Raw genomic sequence first — 23,467 nt, forward strand, 5'->3', positions numbered from 1 at the left:
GGAAATGCAGTATATATGTGATTGAAGAGTGAAAGTTCTGCATAATTGCCATTTGCTATTTTCTTTTTTTTTCAACCACTGCAAATTCACACAACTAATTATAAAATATCATGAGCTGAACGCATTTAAAAGCCAACTCATTATTCCCTCTTGCCAACAGGATGCCTTTCAAGTCTCACTGCAGCTTCAAACAGTCCTCAGAGGTATAAAGAAGGTACAGAAAAGGTGAAATAAAAAGCTTAAGTAGAGAATTGGGAAAAAAAAAATATAAAATCCATGGATGTAGTATTAAAATGTATATACACAGACCGCAGATGCGAGCACTACGAGGTTTATTCCTGAGAGCCACTTCAGGGTCACTAAAGGTTTTGTCTGTGGGAGCCGGTTTGAGAAGCATCCCTTATTTCATAAATACAATATAGAGTTATCCAACAGCTCTCTTCCTAACGAATCCACATTAAGCGACCAGCCTGTATACCTGTTCCTTGCCCTCTCCAAAAACACTGTGCTTGGAGCTCAGTAGAATGATGCCGTATTTTTATTTCCGGAATTAAATTCAAATCTTGACGTGCTGTACCACTTCACCACCGTCTGTCACGGCGGAAGAGCAGTGCAGCAGTCAAGAAGCATACAGTCAATTTAAATCTATTCAAGTGGCTTCTTTACCCTTAAAAGCCGAGTATGCTCATTATCTGGAATATGCACTAGTTCCTTGCACACCCTCATGCGTTCATTTATTTTTGTTTGGGTTTAGGTTATTTCACAATAAATAGTTTAATAACCCCCAGAACCAAAACGTTTAAAAGAATGCCCTGTATTTCCAACCTGTAATAAGCATTTCAAATCAAATCTGAAAATCCAGAAACGTAACAGCAGACTTAACGCTCCCTTCCCCAAAGAAGAATTAATTTATGCAAATTTGAGGTCAAAGCAGGATGCATCCCCATTAACTTATTTTTCTACACCGGTAGAGAGCCTTTATCACAAGCACATCATAACATTAGATACTACACGGGACAGAGATTGAGAAAACCTACCTCAGTATCAAGAATTTATACAAACAAAACTATAACCACTGAAGAATATACAGATTTCTGCCAGCGTATGAAACCAAGACTATGTGGTTGTCCTGCAGATATCTGCGGCCATCAGATTGAGGCAAAAAATAGACTGATTCTGCCTTTGGCTTGCTGAGCCCCGACGTGACCCATCTCCAGGCCGGGCAAGTGAAAGCAGTGCAAGGGCAGCGATTTTGGGACAGTGAGACTTGGACAGCACTGCACTAGTGATTTTTAAAAAAAAAATAAATAAAATACATCTTTGGAGTTTGTAAAGCATCACAGGGCTATCGGGACAGAAGAATTAGACAGATGAGCCAGTCCAAATACTGCACTACTGCTACCTGTCAAAGAAGTCAAGAAGTCTCCCATGCCTAGAACATACCACTGTATTTTTCTAAATATCTATATATATGATGGAGCCACGTGACATTGTCTAAGCTAATGACACTGAAAACAAAGAAATGACCTTCTTAATTTAAAGAATGAGCTCAAAAACCACAGCGCTAGTCCCAAGGGAGGTAGCTAGCTTTGTTCTAGTCCCATCAGTATTATGACACACGCAGCTTTTTAATGAGGGAATTTCTCAACTCCCATATGTACCTGCCAAGGGAGGTCATCGAAAGAGCAAGACTGGCAGCCTGGACCACGGCTCTGAAGGACGGAGTGATCGCTCCTGCTACGTCCTAACAGGCACGTCAAAGCACAAAGATGCTCGAGTGCAAGGCGTGCAGTCAACAGCTGAACGACATTTACTTGCAGCCCCAATCCCATCTCTAAAGCCATATAAAAGACATGCCAGCGAATACCTAAATAACTCTCTACAGCCAGACAGATGGAGCCGGAAACTGTTTTCATGAAATATCACGGCAATTTTATAAAAACAAATCAGTGAAACCATGTGGAAGCTTTAATTTGGGAGGATTTTATAGTATGTGGTTTATTTTCTCTAAAACTCTGTATTTATAAATCGCTGCATTATTCCCAGTTTTCCAGGGCAAGATTGTTATCAATTCACACAGACTCATTTTCAGACACGTCCGACATTTCACATAAGGAGGGAAATATTACTCCTGCATACAAACCAGAAGAGCGGTGCTTCTGACGCAACCTATAAAAAACCCACCTAGTCTCTTATGTACATCCAGCCAGGTTCCTACTATAAAATGCTCCAGATAAAAATACAGCTTTGATCAATATAAAGCTAAATAAATTCTGTGTGTCAGCGATTTACAACCACGGTTAAAGACCCAGCACAAGTCAGAATACCAGGCTGAGGGAATCAAGAAAAGCTTCCTAATCTCATTTCTACGCACGCCATTCCACAAGGTTGGTGCTTTGAATCAGCAGCGGTACGAAACTGTCCTCCAGTAAAAATTAATTTCAATTTTAAATACCGCACACATTTGTAACCAAAGGTGCTCTATAGTGCAAAAGCTTTATATTACATAGGGAATTCCACTGATTTTTTTTTCACCCGGCTATGAAAGCCCGGCCGCCTCTTCTCTAGCTGATAGCTGTTTTCACTGCGTAATTGCTCACTGAAGCAACCGCTGATTTTCATCCTGTATCCCCAGGCTCGACTGCATTCGCCCAGGCTCTTTATTCAAGCAAATTGCCACGGGGCTGAAGTTATTTGGCCATATGAGAAAGATAAATTCGGGGGGCTGGCCACATGACAAACCCACGCAGCAGCTGAATGTCTGCCATAACCATGGGGCTGGGCAGGCAGGAGCGGGGAGACGAAAATAAGACCGAAGTAGCCGTAAAAGCCTGTATTTTCTATTCCCAATGACAGGTGAATTTTGACAACAGCGGTCAGTTGTCTTAAAGAGATTGTTTCCTTTTTTCCGTAAGACAGAAAAGTGCAAGAATCTGGCTCCTCTTCTGAGTAACACGTTAAAAAGTCATTTATGCTCTGTACATACATCCATCATTTCAGGGCCAAATACATGAAAATGGTTGGTTAAGCTCAGGGAAAAAAAAATGCTCACAAGATCTTCTGCAACTGCAGAAGCACTAAAGAATGACTGCTACAGCCCCATAAACCAATGTCAGTGTTGCAGTTCATCGTTACCCCAAATTTTTATTTAAATAAACAACTTTAAAAACATTTTTCTCAGCATTTCCCAAGAAACCATATTATTACACGAGAAGGACTAAAACTAAATTTTCACCAAGTCGAGCATATTATCACAGAAGCAGCATTAAAACTAAATTTTCACCAAGTCGGGTTGTGCTCAGTACTTGATGCCAATTCATATTGGTATTAGCAGCAGAGAAGCCATCACAAACTATCATTCAGCCACACGTAAAAGTTAGCTTTTGGGTATTTCCTTAATGCAAATATTGTGCTAGACAATACTTCAGAAACCAAATGTGGTTGAGTTGGGTTGAGCGTGTAACCACGAAGTGCAAAGATTGGGGAACCACTGCTCTCACACAAGACCACAGCCGCAAGCAGATAACTGCACCGGCTTCCCAACAAAGTACCTGGGTTAAAAACCAAAACTCAAAAAACCAACAATGCAACCAAGACTGAGCTTTTCAAACACCACCATCTGCTTCTCGACAGGTAGGTTTAGGATATATTTTAGGAAATACACGGATAGAATCATGGACTAGTGTCTCTTCCCCCAAGTAAGGGGACAGGATGAGAGGAAGTGGCCTCAAGTTGTGCCAGGGGATGTTTAGATTAGATATTAGGAAATACTTCTTCACCAAAAGGGTTGTCAATCCCTGGGACAGGCTGCCCAGGGAAGTGGTGGAGTCCCCATCCCTGGAGGGATTTAAAAGATGTGTAGATGTGGCGCCTGGGGACATGGGTTAGTGGTGGCCTTGGCAGCATTAGACTTACAGCTGGACTCAATCTTAAATGTCTTTTCCACCTTAAATGATTCTGTGATTCTACAGCTAGGCTGTTAGAGTTCTCCCTGAAGTATCAAGCAATATTCAATTAAAGCAAAATACACCCACAGGCATGGAACACCTATGATGTAACAATATTACATCATATAGATAATCTTATCGTTAGATAAAAACTGCCAAAGAAGCACTAATATATCATCTCGTAATTCCATGAAAAGAAGGGTGAGAGGCCTTTACTGCTGGAATTTTGGTAGCAGCCGCAATGACATTTAACAACTTAATTTTGAGATACATCCATTGGCATATTTGCAGTGCTGCTACAGAAGGTCAGATCTGATGGGTCCACAAAACCCAGTGGTGATTTGAATGGAGATCAACTGAATTTTAAGTTTTTAAGCATTCAGGAAAATACAGCTTACAATTCAAGACAGCATTAGATACTCAAGTTGCATAGAACCAGAGACCATAATTAATGTTTAGACAGAAAACAGGGAGTGTGCGTGTTCATCTTGAGGACATATCATGGCAAATGATGTTGAATGACATTTCTGCAAAGATATTGGTTTCATTTCCAAGAGGTATAAAATCATTTAACAGATCAAGTAACACAGTCCTGAACTGCCTGGCTGGGACTGCAGACTAAGCAAATGAAGAGGAGCCATCAGAGGGTGACATCAGTTGCTTCTATTAACTTTAAGCAATTGTCAGAGTCTAAAGAAAACAAAAAACCCCAATTGTGGTGCTTCACAGACCAGTCTGGAAAGAGCATTTATTTGAGCCAACCACATGTTATTACACACAAATGCAGTTGTTAGAAATTTTGGTGCAGGGAACACTTCCACAGCAGATTCTCTGTTAGAAGAACACGGAGAAAGGAAAAGGAGAAGCCAGAAGCGCAGTAAACAGGCTGGGATTCCCATCCAATATTGTGTTTCAGACAGAAGAAAAGAAAATGATGGATTAACCACCAAGATAAACGAGTAAAAAAAGAGCCAGCCTCTGAGCAATTAAGTTTCCTTCCCTACATGGAGACAGGACTTCAGAGAGGAGCAGTGCATGTTATATTTTCACCATAAAGCTTCTGACAGTCAGTGGCATACTGCTTGTAAGGCAATTAGAGAAGTCCTGTCTGAAAAAAAATTACTGTGAGTGCAGAAGGAGAGGTAAGCTGCACTTGGTACTCATCAAATGGCTCGTCTTGACAAAAAAGTATCAGACCAACGCAAGTTTCTGCAGGAGTTTCAAGCCTCACGCAAGTATTTTATTAATAACCTGGAAGATGGAAGTAACAGGCTATTTAATTTCTAGATAATGAAGCAGGAGGGACTGCAATTATATTAGAAAACTAGATTGTACTTCAACATGACCATAACAAGGTAGAAAAATAGAGTGGAAAAACCAAAAGCAGCATCATAAGGACAAATAGAGAGTCCTCTACCTAAGCAGGACCAACCAGCTGCAGAAAGACGGGGTGGGATGGCAAACCGCCAGCACTGCGGATGAGCTGAGAGCTTGTCCCAGCCCCCACGTCGCCAGTGGCTTGCAAAGCCTCAGCCAGAACTCCCTGCATCGCCCAAGGTGGTGCATTACGCGGCAGGTAAGGACCCAACAGAAAGGGGTCATAAGTACTTGGGAAAAAAAAAAATCTGCCTAGAAAATACACAGTAAGAAAAATAAGCCTATGAATTGTGGTTATTCAAGAGAACAGACTAGGAAGAGAGAAGAAGGGAGGGTTCGTACTAAGAAATAATCTTCTAGTCCCATTTTAGGCCAAGGAACAGACCTTTACCATTTTCTCAGTTCCTGTTTTATTATGATTCCAGATAAACAGGTAGAAGTATCAAGTGGAAGTAGACATACATAACTCTACTCAAGAGTCACCAAAATCCTAAGTATAAACCTTGGGATCTCTAGTCCGGCAGCAAAGCTGAGAAGCAGAATGGGATTCTGGAAAGCAGATGCTGCCAACGGGCATGTGAAACCAGTTTGCCCTCAGAGCATTTAAAATCTTGTATGGTTTGAGTCTCCTGGCTGGAAGCATCCCTGCACCTCAGGGCATCCCGCTTACAATGTAATCAGTGCCTGATTATCCACTTGACAAAGCGGAGACTCTACTCAACTATTAAACCAGGCTGGTTTAGTACTAGTACTCGATTCTCCCACCCGCAGAAGTCATACGGGTAGTGACCTGCTCAAAAACAGCGTAAAAAAACCATGTTTAGGTAATACTGAGTTACATGACACAGCAGAAATAGTACCATGTGGACTTAACATTTAGCATGATAGACAAAACTATTCACATTTAAAGCACCACATTGATTTTTAGCAAGTACACCAGAATGCTACCTATCATTCAAGACCTGCCTAGAAGAAAAAAAAAAATATCTATGGTTGTCTTTCCTCGTCAGAAAGGCACACATCAACCTATATATGATTTTTAAATACAATAAACAGGTTTGAGTTTTCAGTCCTGTTAAAGGTTCTAGCTTGAATTTGCGAAACTCTGAAACATTTTCTGCACAGCGATAAAGCCCCTGTGCCCTGCACGCGAGTGCTCACATCTCCAAAATGACTCCACAAACGAGATATTAGATGCCCATCAATCCAACGTGAGGAAGTAACACGTTTTCATCTGACATCTACCGCACATAAATACACAAAAATTTTGGCACTGAGCAAAGAAAAGCTGAATACATTCCATGTTGTGAGTACGCCCTTTTTCATAGCTCGTTCACATGAAAAAAAAATATTTCTGACAGTTTAAAGGGGAGGAAAAATAACCAGTAGGAACCTGCGAGGAACCTCCCCCTCCACCGGTCACCCCAATCCCTTGGGTTCGCCCCAAGATCCCAAGTGCCAGGAGCCTCTTTGAGCCACACTCTGGACTTGCTGCGTACGCCGAATCCTGCGATCACTATTTAAAATTATTTTAAGATTCCTGCACTCCTGCTTTTGTTCCTTGTATTTAGCATTCTCGCCAGCACCATATTCTCACCACTTCGCGTGGCTGTATTTAAATTTCATCAGGGTACGGCGATGGATGTCAGATGTTCCAGCTTAATCAGACAGTAAAACTCATCTGATGAACACGTCCAAGCACTTTAAAAGCTATGCCTTAAGTAGTAAAATGGAAGAGGGGAAAGGGAAAGGTATTGGTACGTTTATAGGGGTGTGACCAGGACCCCTGCTCAGTATAACTGACTCCATCTCAGAAGGCAAGCAGCCGCATGTAACGCTGTCACCATCCTGCCCAGGACCCCCAGAAGAACCTGTCTGGCCCCACAGTGTCGGGTGACAAGGGCCTGCAGTTAAATCAACGGTTCTGTTTCTGCTCATAAGATAGGAAATCAGGCATATATGATAGCTTTTTTCCTTTATTACTTGGTTTTTTACTTTTTTTTCATTTATTTTATGGACAGCAGGTGCAGACAGTTGCTTACAGACGTCACACCCACTAATTGTATATATGCCACAAGACTAATTTTAAAAGCTTATTTTTATCAAGTCAGCAGGAGACAAACACAAGCCAACCAGCAGCAATCCACTCCTTTGGGCAGGATGTGATACTACTTTAGTACACTCCTACCTGTTTCCATCACCGCTCTTTTCAAGTTTAAAAAGTTTACACCCCAAAACACCACTTTCCAAACAAAGCTCCTTACGAAGTCAGCCCCGTGACTTAAAATACCAGAGCTCTATTTTTTTTTTTTGCCGCAGTTCCTTAAAAGTTGGCTTATCGCACACTTCAACTTCCAGACGTGAACCCGTTCTACGTTTCAATCTAAGATCTGCATTATTTCCTGCCAACAACTGCTCCAAATTTCTGTACACGAGTTCAATTTTACAAGATCTTAACATAGGCACTAACAAACCCTAAGCGGCATAACCAAGATAAGCCAAAAACGCAACTTCTATAAGCACTGAAACATGGATTTCAGGCTTTTTTCCCCCCCCTCTCTATTCTTTTAAGATCCCTTTGCTTTTTATACTTAGTTTATAGCTGGCTTCTATAATATCTGTCCTTTCATTACAGCATTACATTACAAATCGTAACTTTGAAGTTAAAACTGGACTGAGCTAGCTGTGATTATACTATAATCTGTCTGAACACACACACAAAAAATAAATCATACTGAGATCAGCTAAGGAAATCCAGACAAAGAAACTGTCATCATCCCAGGTTTTGGTGTTTGTTGGTGGTTTGTTTTTTTTTTTAAATTACCTCCCCAAATATTCCAATTCAAATATGAGAACAGAAGGGTCACTACATAACAGCACACTGTATCTTACAGGTACGAAAATCTATTTTCCATCTGTATTTCACTGAACACCTTTCGTATTAACATCACTCCAAACCAAGGGGGAGTGGGAGGGAGAAAAGAGAACGACATCCCTTAGTCGAGATGTAGTAATCTTGCCAATCTGCAAGGTAGAAGGCCCTTGTCATTCCCCAAACGGGTAGAAAATCTAGTGACAGCCTGCTATAGCAGTAAACTAAAAAAAAAAAAAAAAAAAAACCTGTTGAGAATTAAACATATTGTGAATAAAATCAGCTAACTGCTACACCCTACTTTCTGATACAACTTCCCCAAACAACAAAACATTAAATGCAAGGGGAAGAAAAAAAAAGCCCACCATAAGAAATCAAATACCAGCTGAAAGAGAAACATGTTCAAAGAACACGTTAAAATTTTGCTTAAAGATCAAGAGCTAAACATTAGCTATGCTTTACTAACACATCCAGAAGTACTATTTGAAAAAGCAAGCGGCAGGCAGGCCCCTCTTCCAGCAACAGAAACTCCAAACTGGTGCAGAGAGCCCCGCAGACCCAGGAGTCACTTTTATTACTATGAAGAGCCCAAAGTTGCAATAGCGGCTAGAAATCTGAATTACGGCTTTATACGTGGGATGCAACCTTCAGAGGAGCCTGCTACGAGGAGGGCACAGCTCTTCCAGACCCCAAACCTTTGAACATTCGAGGTGCGATACATTAAAAACATCTTAAAGATCAGTTGACCCTCAAGACACACAACCTAAAAGAGAAGTCCCTTCTAGGAAACTGCTTCTTCAGCACCTTCTCCCCAGGAAAAGAGCAAATACTGAACCGCTTCCTTTAATTAACGTAGTTCCTTATTTGTGCAACGCTTTAAACGGTCGCCAACGTGACGGCTAGAACAGAGAGGTTTATCAAAGAATTCGCTAACCCGCACAGGCGGTCTCGGGGGGACGAGGAGAGGGAAGAGCTGGAGAGGGGAGATTGCAGAATACATAAACACGCTTTTTTATGCTAAGCCTGAAAGGCTCCCAAAACCCAGGAGAGCCAACTGCAGCAATGCTTTAAAATGATCAAAAAAAAAAAAATATAGACAAGTGTTATCTTACATCTGGATGTCAGCATGAAATGCCAAATAAAAATAATCAGCTGATACTATAAGGAAAAAGAAGATGAAGAACTGAAAGGAGATAATTTTGAAACACGCCTAAAGTCATCGTCTGTCTGCGGTTTTACAGGCAGAAAAAAAAAATATAGTCTGGTGGCTTCAGCTGCCCCACGGAGCGCTGCGTAAGCTTGGGAAACCTGCACCCAGGATTTGAACTCAGCATGGAAAATGTCAGCTCCCCACCACAAAGTGGGACTCCAAGGTTAATGTGGCTTTTTTGAACTCGTATGCACTTGGAATTCTTGCAAAATCTCTCCATATAAGCTATGCATAAGTTTTTACACGTATGATGAAGATTTTATGGAATCCCAAGAAATCACAAGTGAAAAAGCATGAAAGTTTCCTTCAGGAAAAGCACCTAAGTACATATCCAGAGGACAAATTTCTCTGCTCTTCATTTACACTGCAGCCCGCCTGCTCACCGAGAACAGAACACACAGATGAGCCTGGGACACATCCTCTTTTTACTCAGGAAAGATAAAATTTGGTGGTTGTAAATATGGCCTTCGGATTCCTATATATTTGAAAAAAAATTAACTAGCTAATAAATAGCTCACAGTTTCTGTGAAGCGATTTGCAACCTTAGGAACCTGATCGTTCACAGAAGGAAGAATTACACTTCTAACCTGCACGATGACTGAATCGCGGGCAGAAGGGGACCAGAATCACTGTGCTACAGAAGGAAGAAGTTGTCCAATTCTGCTGCAGCTCCCCTGTTCTATTCAACCTGAAACCCCCAACTCTGATTCCCGTTGCACTATTAAACCTCCCAGCACAACCAGGTATAAAGAATGTCAAAACACAGTATTCCTTTCCTGCCTGGCTTGTCTGAACATTTCATTTGACATAATGCAAGCAAATAATGATATTTTTCTTTTTTTTTTTCTTTTTTTCCCCAGGAGAACAAGCTCCATTCTTGGTTTCATCCCAGAGCCCAGCAAGTGAAGCATTAGACCTTTTCCATGAATGAAGCCAACTGGAAGGTTATCCAGGCTAAAGATTCATGCCTGAACTTTTTGTATACATATTTTGTAAGAGTCTGTGGCCAGATGAAAATCTCGTGAGGGGATGCTGAACAAAAGCAGCTGAAATTTTCAAGTAGTCTTTCTCAACTCTCCTTGCATAATTACACTCTGCTGAAGTAGCAGGATACGGAAATAAGTTACTAGAGATAATAAATCGAAAAATATAAACATTTGTCCCCCAATATGAAATTCCTACAGGTTTTGGTAACTGGCTAGCAACTTCCTTTCCTGACAGTCTCATTACAGTCATTCTTCTTTATAGGGAAGGCTGAAGTTGACACTTTGTTTAGTATTTTAATAATAAATGTGAAGTTTCAGGACCATTCCTGTTACTCATATGATACACTGTTCATTGTAGGTACTGAAAAGATTTACTCAGTGAAAGTTTCTATAGTCTAAAAATTATTTTTAAGTCAAGTTTTGAAAGGAAGTAAATGATCACAGCTTTCTGGAAAGCACATTAAGGCTTTACTCTATCACGCTTACTGGGGGGAACATATTCATCGTAGCCCTTAACACATCAGAAACCTCTAACTGTAATTAATTGGTACTTGAAATTTGATGCATCTTCTCCTTCAGGGACAGGCTGAGGGTCCCCGTGCGGTGGTACTGTGCTGAGCTTGTAGCTCACCTGGGACGCGGCAGAGGCAGCACCACAAGATCGAAGTGGCAGGCAAATCTCTGCACCCCACTCACACTACAGCGTGGTCACACTCGCAATACGCCAACGGGAATAAGAATGGCTTCCCACCCATTCTGCCAATGAGAAAAACAACTAAAACAGCCTACAGTTACAAAAAGGAAATGGGAAAGGAGAAATCAAAGGCAATTAAATAGCCTTCTATTACGTAAGGAATAAAAAAAATCCATAGATAAAAAAATTAGAGAGATAAAAAAAGATAGCTATTAGTGGCTAAAATCACCTTCTGTAAAAGCTTCCAATGCCTTTCTTTAGTACTGTGTACTACAAGGGAAGCCTAGAGATCATCAACCTAGAAGGCAGGAAATAGACTTGCGAAGATTCACATCCTACATTTTCATTTTTATTATATTGATAAGTCCCTCCACACACAGATACTTGAAATCTCCACTGACTGCAACAGCTATTTGTTCCCACAAGTCGGGGTGCTGGACTGCCTTTATGCTTTTGAGAGAAAAAAAAAGTTTTGCTCCATCGGGGAGGGAAAAACAGGGGAAAAAAATAAATATACCCAAACACTTAGTTATTAACCCACTTACAACATTTGTCCCTCATTTGAATGCCAGAGCAGATTGCCAATAGATGATCATCAACTCTCCAAAAACTAGCAGCAAGAGAGGTAATTACCAATTTCAGGAAAGAAGTTATGCTTTAAGTTTCTTCAAAGGCAGTCTCCAAAGCATACACTACACTGGAGACCTTCAAACTTTTGCAAAAGTTACCAAAGATCGAGCCAAACGAGTTGTGCCACCTCTTTCTTGCACTGGGCTTTCCCCATACAGTGGTACCGCACAGGTACCACCACCTTAATTCTGTTTCCTCAGCAGGGAACCTGCTTCCTTCTTAACTCTCACTTCAACTATTCTGCAAATTTAAGGGCATTTTGTTAACGTGACCTCGGCTCCCCTTCTTGCTTTTCTTAAGCAGAAGATATACTGGACAGATTTAGTAGTTCATGCTGACATCAGTCGTCTGTTCTAGCATCTCACTTGACTGTGGCAGTGGAGTGGGGACAAAAGAAAATCCAAATTCCTTTTTCCTCATCCCAGCTGAGACACCTTGGATCACAACTTAACGGCTTTATTTTAATTTTTACTAGGCTCACTGGAAAAAAAAAAAACCACCCTGAAATAATCATGACATAAGTTCGGGTGTGCACAGACAAACCAGAGATGTGGCAAAAGCCTTGAAGTCATGTTTCACGCCTCTGGGGCTTTTTGGAAACAAAACCCCCAACAGTAACAGAATACTCCCGACACTCGCTATTCCTGTCAACTTCAATTCACCTTGGTCTGCAAAGTGCTTGGGCTCAAATTCCATGCACACCACGCTTCATTTTGTCCCTACAGGTGGAATTAAATTTTTGACAGGGCAAAAAAGATACCGGGTTGCACGTACCTTACTTGTTTCAGCTATGTATAAAACCCAGCACGCTGCTTAATAGTAGCTTTTCTTCCAATCACTTGGAAGGTTCTTAGAAGATCACCAATCACTAAAATATCCTATTTCCCATCACTTCCTTGTGGTATCATTACAGCAGAAAACTGCAAGTCCCAGACTACTGAAATTCCCACTTGTTACAGTAATACATCATTTCTTTTCTGACATCAAAATACACCCGATTTAAAAACGCGTCACGAGTATAGCTACGTGCCTGTTAAATACGCAAAGGAAGAGTCTCAAAGTCAATTTTCTTCCCAAGACAAAAACTTATTCTTCGGGAAAACAAAGGTTTTCATACTATAGCAACACTAGAGACCAAAATTAATTCTAAACAGAAATAAAAGTTGGGCCAGAGAATGAGAGAAAACTGCTTTACACTTCAATGTGATGGATCCCTCGTCTTGGCAGGGAGGTGGTGTCAGGCAGTGAGAGGAAAATCTCATCTTAAAGAAAAGAGTGAAGGAAACATGAAACCATCTTTATGTACTTCAGATTCATTTACCGGAAAGCTGAAGCTACCTTAAAGGTCTACAGGAGCTCTGGCACTTGTCTAATTCGGGGCAGGTTTCATGGTAATTGTAGCAATTTAGAAGGCAAAGGATAGCAGAAATAGCCATCCCTGCTTGTAATCACCATTTTCGCATGAAGTATGCATCCATCATTTTACCAATTAGATACTAATTATATGATGCCTGACAAATTTTGCTGTTAGTAAGCCATTCAAAGTCAGTAAACTTTGGTTTTTTTCTTAACTAGTCAAGCATGTGACACCTTAACGTCTGATACACACGCTATTCTTTATCCAATTTAACAATCCGGCACATTTACAATACCTCAGAAAAGGAGAAGAGGAAGATCCGTGTTGGTCTCCGACATAAAGGCTAACGCTTAGCCTCCATTTTTTAAAAGTCGTGTGCCCATGCAGAATGTAAAAGTCAAAAGTCCCGCACCGCAATGCAACAGAACCATCTGCCCTGCTGCTGTATTTCTATAGAACGGCAGCCTACGGACTTTGCTCGGATGAGAAAGAAAGAAAACACTAACAAATCACTACTACAGATGTTTACTAAGGATAGTTTATATGGGCTGAATTTCCTTTAATACTAACTTGATTAGAAATCTTGACCCTACTCCTTACAAGGTGAATTAGAGCTCTTAATTATTCCAGTTTTTCTACTGTTAATGAAATGGAATGGTGTCATTAGCGAGGCTTGTCAGCTACGCTTATGTGCGAAGAAATGATTTGACGCTGCTTTTGGAATCTAACCCTTTCAGGAAAAACAGTCGGAACGTCACTCAAGCATTGTAAATAAAAATCCTTCAAGACAAAGAGGACAGATGGCAACACTCTCAAGGAACAGCATCTAAAATATTCATCATTTAGGAGGAGATGGCTGTTCACCCTGTGAATAATCAATACATTTCAATCTTGCAAGAAAAATAACCCAAAATATTTTCTGTTCCTGAAATGAGGAAAGAGATCTGTAGAGACACTCATTTTTGCTGAAGATTTCTTGTATTCTGTGGATCCACATAGTAGATAACCATTTCTCCATCAGCATCCAGAAGCAGCAGGCGTCAATGTGATCTACACCCAGTTTTGTTGCAAGGCTCAATTATCACCCCATCAGTCCTAGCTACAAAGCAGCAAAACATCTAAGGCAAGCTTATAAACTGGAAGACTTCACTGTTACTGCAATTACACAAGAAAAAGCCTCGTCCATCCCTCCCCTTCCCTCTCCTCCCATTTTAACTGCAATTAAAGACTGTTAAAATGTCAAGTACTATGCTTAATAGCTTCCAAGAGTTAATTTGAAACAAATGTTATCGTAGATGCATGAAGCTACAAACTATTGCTGAAAAGACAACTACAGCAAGAGACAAAAACAGTGAGATGTACTAAAGACTTGAAATCAAAAGGAAACAAATCAAAATGATACACAAAACAAGGGGAAAACGCTATAGTACAGAAACTGCCGTCTGTCTCTTCAAAACAAGAGCTGCCATGAAGACAATGTATAGTTACCTGCATCCATATCTGCAAAGAATGGAACAGCCAGTAAGGAAAAGAAGGAACCAGAAATTCAGTGTCTCAGAGTTGGATTTAAAAGTTCATAAGGAGAATAGATAAAAAAAAATATCAAAAAAGTGTTTAGTGTAAGATACACCTCTATAAGGTACTACGATATTTTTGATTTCAAGCTATAAACTTGGATTAATGTTAAACACTACAATGTTGTCACATATAAGTTAATTTTCTATGGCATAAGAACATTTTTTTTTTTAAAAAAAAAGCTTCAAGACAAAAGATTTAATATATTAAACAAGGAACAAGTTACATCTTTAGTTTTGGCTTGTGAAGTGTTTTGGTTTTTTTTTTATTCTCCCAAACCAAGGGGCTCGATTTTGCAGAAATCCAGTACTAGATACAGTAACTGTGGCTTTCAACAGCCAAACTGAAAGCAGCAGCGCTACTCAGAGCCGTCAACTCTTCTCAACACAGGACCAGACGTTTCCCATATGGGCACATACTGGGTGCCAAAGTATTTAAGGATACTAAGTAATTATGAAAAAGCTACAATTATACTCATCGTATATATTATCTCAGCCTGGAGAAGGTTCAAGGAAAAATCTCCATAAACATTGAAATAGCAAATTAGGTTCTTTACCGATTCATTTCTGCATGATTAAAAATGAATAAAGATGTAGTTTGTGGAAAAAAATAAATAGTGACATTTGCATATGCACATACCTTCTGGTGATTCCTCTTGGACATACGTGCCAGTCAGGTACCGATGTACAAGTGCAGACTTGCCACTTGCTAAGTTACCCACGATCCCCTGGACAAAAAAGGGAAAAAAAAGTTGAATTGCAATTAATCCCTGTAAAAACCAGAATATTCAAGCAAAATCTTAATGCAGAAATAACTTCTCTGCGCTTGAGGAGAAAGCCCACGCGATAGAAACACTCCAAAATACGTCGACAGATAAAGTAACTGTCAAAAAACCTAAGGCTACAGCAGAGCATATACATGACAAAATGTTTAAACCAAAATCAGTTTATATCAGTAGCGCTCCTTGATTCAGCTCGCCACTGATGTTAAGTGCCAACATCAGGCAGTATATAGACTTCAGGGAAGACGCCTGAAGCTCAGAGCAAGCTTGTCACCTCTTTACTGAAAAATATGAAAATATCACTGAATTCTCATGCTGGAAAATATCTCTGTAGGCTATTCACTATGTGATTCGCATTGACTCGCTACTGAAGCGCACATATGATATATATGACTATAGACAGACAGATTTGTGCTTGCTGAAGTTCCCTGACTTTACCAAGAAGTTTACAACTCAAACTGTCCGTGCCCAAACATCTGCATTGGGAACATCAGACAACCAAACAGAAGCAACTCAATCTCAAAGCAAATATGATTTTTTGGCTGTTAAGCTGGTTAGCTAGCATTTGTTTTTTAAAAACCAGGCAGAAGTAATAGAATGCAGCCCAACACCAAAAGCGTTTTCTTCCCAGAGGTGCTCAAATACCAAGACCTTGAAGATTTGCCTTTTTTTTGTTGTTGCTCTACAAGGGCTGCGAGGGAGTTACGGAGCCTGCCTGCATTGCTCCCACAATTCCAAAAAGCCACCCCTTTCCAGCTGCAGCCTTGCGGTGCTGCCCAATACAGGTCCTGCCGACCCGTCCCTGGGCCCGGCCATCAACCCAAAGCGGACCGAGAGACACAGCAAGGTCCAAGCCTGGCTGCCTGCCCTGCTCTGCACAGGCTGGGGGACAGGCGGGGCTGGAGAACATACCTTCTCTATCTTTCAAATAAATGTCTTTTTTTAATATCTTGCTCACTTGTCATCTGCTTATTCAGATCTCCCTGTTGAACACAACTCTGAGGTCATCGTGCTTACTCAGTTTTTGGGGGAGGAGATGGGAACTTATGTCATCCTTTACAACAAAGCTAAGCCTACTCTGTTCTTACGTGTTGATCTTGACTCTAACCAAAAGGTTCAGAACATGAGATCCCTGGAGAGAGGATGAACTCTGCTGATCTGCCCGAGTTTGCCAAATCGGCACAGGCAGCACGAACAAGTTACACAATGCACATTCTCTACTCCATCTTCTTAATCCTAATTGGTAAGAAACTACCCTCTTGATCAAAAATTGCTTAAACCAAGAGTGGTGCCACCTTAAACTAACCCAACGACAGTTCTGGAGTTCAAGGGGGAAGGGACGAACAGTTATTTATTCTTTACAACCCTGAACAACTTTCAGTTAAGAGAAGGGTAACGGTGCTGCAAAGGATGCCCACTTTCCCTCTACAACTGATGTGCAAGAACAGCTCAGATTAAAGCAGCAACTTAGGCCGAGAGTAAACGGCAGGCAGTCTTGCATCGCCCTTCAGCATGACCAACGGTGTGGGCTACAGTGGAGGGGAAAAAACCCCCCCAAGAACCCCAAAACAGATTTCAAAAGTAATAGCGAACAAGAATAAACCATGACGTAACTTGGGTGTGAGGGGCAGGATAGGCAGGGAAAAGACGACACCAGATCCCACGCTGGCCTAGTGCTACGGTTTCAATTAAGAAACTACTTCACTAACTCATATAGTATAAACTAGAACCTTCTGCCCTTAAGATACTTTATTAAAAACCATGCACGATCCTCAAAGAAAGCCAGTGCGTTTCCTCCCTCTTTCTCCTCTTATTTATTTCCATGCGTTGTCTCAAGATTGAGAGCAAAAAATTATTAAAGATAATGCAGGACTGATTTTCTTGATCAGAATATTTGTTTCTTAATAGAGAAGTTCCTGGATTTCTATTATAAATCAGTTTCAAACTACTCACTGAACTGACAAAAGTTCTTTAAGAGCTTAAACGGTGAAAAAAGTGAACATGCAAAAAGCATTAACACAGTTTTCTGTTTGAGTACTACTATTAACTTCTCAAACATCACAGGAACCCAAAGCAAGGGTCCTCAAACCTGACTATAAAATCTGCATTTGCAGCACGGCTTTATTTTCTCCCTAGACAATTACTGCAGAAATCCTTCAGGAGACATCTGCATCCTCCTCCTCATCTGGTACGAGAGAGGATTCCTTCAGATCTCACCTCAGCGCCTGATTTGAAGAGACAAGGCACCCATCTCTTCTACCAGACACAAAACCAGGACATGAAATTAAAATCTAGCAGGATCAGCCTTCTGTTGTTCGTTGCAGTGCTTGGCATTACTGCTCCGGGTCTCTGCACACTACTAACCTCTGAAAACCAGGAGCAACAAACCTTAGACTGGAAAAATCTGCCTTTTAATACAATTTCTGTCTTCATCAGGATTAGTACTTGTTTTAAGGAATGATCCCCCACAGTATGACAAGTATGCCAGCATGTTTTTACAGTAGTCATATTCCTGTCTCCCGTATTTTATAAACAAACAAATGTGAGTCATTTCTATTTATTTATGGATACGTATGAAATGCATAAAGCTATGCCAAGCATGTTACGGAACAAAAATACCACCCTACCCCAGATCAGAAACAAGAAAATTCAGCTAACAAGGCTACAACACAATGCTCTGTCAGTTATGATTTGTGCAACACTGAATCACGTATTTGCATGTGCCAGCCACTCTGTAAAATAAATCCAAACCACTATGCCCATGTCCTACTAAAGCCTGTTTGTAAAAACGCGTAAAGGTATTGACGGCGTTTGGCATTTTAAAGCTGTCCAGCACAGAAGCCTGACTGCGCTTTGCATATTTTTTTTGGAACAAATTATTTTGTCCAAAAAGATCTCATATTTATCCTGCCTAACGCATCCTTATTTTACATTTGGATAACGGGATCAAGGAACACCACCATCGCTCGGGAAAGGAACTGGTCTCACCAGCTGGCCAAGCACTCTCTTGGCCATAACAGAAGCATCAACATCCGTAAGTGGTGGTGTCTGATCAGCAGAAAGCGACATCCTTCTGAAAACGGGAAAGAAATCAAGCCCAGCGTGTATCGTTAAAAAAGGAGGCAGAGGGAAAGACCGGTATTCTTTCCTCAGAAGTATGTTGAAAAATACATCCATCGGCTTTTCTTTACGGCAGCCTTGCGTGCCTCCTCTGCTCTCCCGGAGTCCATTCCTATTGCCCTTAAACTTCTGTAGGGTCTAAGGTTATAACAACAGCTGCTATAAAAAGATAAATTAAAAAAGATAAAAAAAAAATCAAACCACCACCTCAATTTGAGGACATCCCAGCCTTTACAGAGAGGACAATCTCTCCCAGGGAGCTACTAACCATCCTCTCCTGCACACCACATCCACAGTCATCCTTAGTGGTGAACGGAGCGATGGTGCTGTGGCGGAAGAGGCAGGTTTGGCTTTTAACGTCGCCCTTCCCTTCCTCAGCCATAAGCGAGAGCCGACGCTGAGGCTGGAAGCAGGGGACCGACACAGGGACTCGTCCCTGCACCAGCTCCATCCCAGGGCACACGCGTAGGAAAGGCAGAGCAGGTTTCAGACGGAGCTCCTAATTTGCCCTTTCTGCTGGAACACAAGTTCACAGCCACAGCTGGTCCTGCTAGCTTCAGTAATTTGCAGTGGTATAATCAAATTATTATTTCTGTAATGGTAAGAGTTCTGCTTTTAGCCAGGATTATACAAACTGAAGCCTTGGACAGCTCACTCGTGCTGACCACTTAAATTCAATTCTCTACAGCAGCCACACAGCAGGAATTTATTTTCCTACCACTGGTTCAGACAACACGGGGGCAAGATACCCCAGGCACGTATCCACAAAACGCAGCCGTGGTACCACAGAAACACCCATACCCCGAGACCATCACCCAACGCTCGGCAATTACATTCTGCCTTATAACACGTAGTAATTGCAGCTTCAGCCTCACCCGCAAGCCCGAAGTTTATTGGTGGGTGTTGTGAATTAGTAGGGCTAAGAGGAAGGGATGAGCATGGAAACCCTCTGTAGATCCTCCCCAGCATAAGCTAGCTAATGCCACAGTGGACTGGACTCCTATCCAACCAACACCTTCCAGTCCTAAATTCTTAGTATTTTATTCTGCAAGGTATTTAGGGAGATACTTGTCTTCCAAATCACACCATCAGTTAAACTGAATCTGGTGATCCTCTGCAGGCCCTTCTTGTATTATAGTTACATCCACTGACTACTGTATTTCTTTCGCTTACCTTGTGCGTTGCTGAAACCAAAACAGAAACATAACTGTAGTCACGGGGAAGCTGTTTCAATTAAAATGTCATTTTGAGTAAGTGCATTTCTCATGCTAAGTCTGACCTATGCTTTCTCTCACACCCGTAAACACTACTATCAAATCAGATTTGGAAAAAGGCATTTACCGCACAAGAAGCGGGCTAGTGAAGCACGGCCCCAGCCACCCATTCTCAAGTTCAGATGCTTTTGCCCGATTCACTTCGCCACTCACCAAACGGGTGTTCGGATTGGAGCAGCTCGCCCAGTTACAGCCAGACAACGGGAGCTGAGCACAGACCATAACAACACCAAAGGCATTATACCAAGTTCTGCATCTGGGGTACCACACTCATTTCGTAGGGTTTGAGAAATTGATTGTGTTTAATTAAATCTGGACTTCCAACGTGGTAAACATCGCAGCGATCCGGCCTCAACAACTCCGTGCTGCTGGTTTGATACCCACTACGAGGAGGTTTCAGCCTTCATCTCCAGCCTCCATCTTCGTAACGCCTAAAGGGCAAATCTGGGAAATTTCCCCAATCTGCCTCTGTGTTATTTTTGCCTTTTCTTCCACCTATATGGAAAATGCCTCAGCCAAGGGAAAACTTACCGTAAGCAGCTGTTAAATCACTGTTCATTCTTATAGTAAAAGGTAGGTTTTGATTCACTATATGAACATCCAAAATTTTTTTTTGTGGTTTTTTTTTTTTTTAATTCAATATAAAGTTAGTTAAATTCTTTTGAGGGAGAAAAGACCTTTGGTCCTTTAAGAAATTGTGGAAAAAATATTATAGTGAGATAAAAGGAGCTTTACATATCGCCTGCTAAGTTCCACTTCTCCTCTTAAAGAAGCGTAAGGCTTCCCTACCAAGAAGGTCACCCTAGGTTGCTGGTTCATGCAGCCAAACAAGCCCAAACAGCAATAAAATACAAATAGATCTTTGAAACATGATTATAAAAATAGAAGATAAACAAACTTCATAAAGATAGTTTGTTGAAGAAAAATGCTTTACTTCTTAAAATTGCTTTCTGTGCGTTTTTTTCCCCCAACAGTAGATTTAATGAAGCTTCGAAGATTTTTCACTTAACATTGTCGCAAAACATTGTCAGGATGTTTTTCAGAGACAGAAATAAATATAAACTCACCACTTTCAGTTCTGGTACAGATCGGCTTAGTGTCCATTCCTGGCTATTTACAAAGGCATCTGCAAAAGTGGACAACATTCAGAAAATCAGTACAACGACGTTTCACAGTCTGCCACACAGAATTTCATGCTAAGGCTTTGGGTACATGAGGCCAAAAGTCACACTCATTCTTACAAGACTGACAGTCCAACATGAAAAACATAGGGGTTTGGATAAATTAGACAAAAATCCAAGAATACCAGAAATTATCATTCTCCAGAACGGATGCACTCTCTGTAGCATAGACTGGCTCTGTCATCTCCACTGGCATTACCAAGCTCAAACCAACACCAGACCTTCGGCGTCATGAAAAGACTCTTCCAGCCTGTACGGGGTTAAACTGCTTCCCATCCACCACCGCACATTTCTTCTCTATGAGAAAACCCTTGGACCGCTCATCATGCTCAACGTCAACAACTGCGGTTGACTGCCACCATCGGCACTAACTTCTCCACCCAGGTAAACGAGAACATTTGCCTGTTCTAAAAACATGCTATTTTTTTCACTGCACATCATACTTCATGTCAACAACTGCAACTACCAGCGTCGGTGGTAACATCCCTGCCCAGGTAAGGGAGAATATCTGTTTATTCTAGAAACGTGCTATTTTTTAGTAGCACATTCTAGACAGAAATAAACCACAGAACCATTTACTATCAAATTAAATAAGAACAACTGAGGGCAGGAGGGGGTTGATTTTTGGGAACGCTGCCGAGTTATGTTCATCGTTGTTCCCAAAAGACATGAAGTCCTTAGGGCTGCACCCGGGTCCAACCTCGTTAACAATTCCATACCCAAAAAAAAGAGAAATAAGGCTCCATTTTTCAACCTCCAAAAACATTTATCACGTCGTTCCTTCTGTAAAGGTCTAGTCAACTGAAAGCAAACAGATCGTGACGTTTCTGTTACAAATCCAAGCAGCATTACTCTGAATCCTGATTTAAATCTCTCCAAAACCATGCAAACCATTCTGTCGCACGCACAGAATACTCCTACCAAGCAGATTCGATGCAACTCCACAGTAATTAAACAACGCTGAGGTAGTCCCGGTGTTACAGAGCCAATTCCCAGCGCTGCAGGAAATAACAGGTGAAAAGTTACGCCTGACCACGCTGTCCATAAGCAAGCAAAGGTTTTGCAAGTCATTGCTTCCCCTCCGACACACCAGTCCAGAAAAGGAGAAGGCTATTTCATTGTAGCTTTTGATCCAGAAAATAAAAAAAACCTGGAAGTAATTTACCACCCCAGGTGGTATCTTCACTAACTTAAGAAACTGTCAGCTGTAAGCAAGCTTTCCCAGTGCCTAACTAAAAACTACCTCAAAGCAAACTCGTATTTTGCATTGTATCTCTAGTCCTCACTAAATGCATTAATTTTCCTCAATATCGCAAAGATATATTAGCCGTGAGTTTGGAAGCTTTCTCCATCTTTATTTATCACATCGCTTTACATTTCAGCTACAAATAGAAGCTTGTGTGTACTAGCAGGACGTGTATTTACAGGAAAACGCTTTGAAAAAAATAAGTGGTTGGGTTCACTACAATCTTGAGCTGCCTCCCACTCGCTCACTGCAAGGAAGAGGAAAATCAAAGGCTTAGATTAAGATGATCTGAAGACTTGGGTTAACCTTTTGGTATTCCAGCTGCAAGAGAAGACATTATGGTCATTAGGCTCCTGTTGCACAATTTGAAGTCATCGGAGATGATCAGACCCTGAAAGCCCAGGTTTACACCTACATCGGATGGGGCGGTACATCAGTTAAAACAAGTCTCTTGTGGCAGTCAGGCCTGACCGCGAAGCAGCATACAAATCATTTTCCACCAACCCAATGCTTGTCAATTCTGGTTTACCTAGTAAAGGTTTAAGAAAGCAAAAACTGCTTATAAGTATTTTTCTTTTTTCCTCCATGATCATCTCAGCATTTCTTACCATAGAAGGAAACCCAAGGATTACTAAACATGCTTGGGAAAAGCAAACTAAGCGTTTTGGAGCTAAACATTACACTTCAACAGGTAACAATGACTTGAAGTACCACGAAGTGGTGAAAATGAACAGCACCTCATCCTGAGCTTGGAAAGAGCTGCTTACACTGAAGGAGCAGGCAAGCATTTGTCAGACATCATCAGTCTCAGACCAAACAACAGCTCCAAGCCAAGAAGGGGAAAGATGAAGACAGAGAGGATGGCAAAGGATGAACTGTGCTTTGAGACTCTGGGCGAAGAGAAAAAAATGCATGTCTCAAGAGCTGTTGCAATCCTCTTCTCCAAAAACATTCCTCCTTTTTAAGTAATTCAGTGCAGCCGTAATACACATTATTTACCGCATTGCTTAGAAACTACCTCATCAGCCTATAAAAAAGGCTGCCCCAGGTCAAGCCAAAGATTCAGCTATGGCAGCGCCTTTTTACTACAGCAGAGACCAGTAGATGACACTTACTAAAGAAGAGGAGACACTTGCAGAAGAATATATTTTTCCTGCAGACCAACAGCAATTGAGTTCAATGACTTCCTGAGTCAAAAGCGTCCCTCCATTTACACG

At 41.2% G+C, this 23,467-nt stretch overlaps 1 protein-coding gene across 10 annotated transcripts in view; it reads right to left on the bottom strand.

Moving 5' to 3' along the window:
* Positions 1-23,467, bottom strand: part of AGAP1 (ArfGAP with GTPase domain, ankyrin repeat and PH domain 1) — a 379,248-nt gene that overhangs the window by 241,352 nt on the left and 114,429 nt on the right. For 5 of the 10 annotated variants that reach the window (XM_054830061.1, XM_054830058.1, XM_054830060.1 and 2 more), the window contains exons 2-4: positions 20,891-20,949; positions 15,288-15,375; positions 14,562-14,573 (exon numbers count right to left, since the gene is read on the bottom strand). In XM_054830061.1, the coding sequence (XP_054686036.1) occupies positions 14,562-14,573; positions 15,288-15,375; positions 20,891-20,949 (159 nt within the window). The remainder of the gene's footprint in view (positions 1-14,561; positions 14,574-15,287; positions 15,376-20,890; positions 20,950-23,467) is intronic. The other 5 variants (XM_054830062.1, XM_054830063.1, XM_054830064.1 and 2 more) reach the window with 1 other exon arrangement.

This window comes from Grus americana, chromosome 6, assembly GCF_028858705.1.
Source record: "Grus americana isolate bGruAme1 chromosome 6, bGruAme1.mat, whole genome shotgun sequence".
NCBI classification, from domain to species: Eukaryota; Metazoa; Chordata; class Aves; order Gruiformes; family Gruidae; genus Grus; species Grus americana.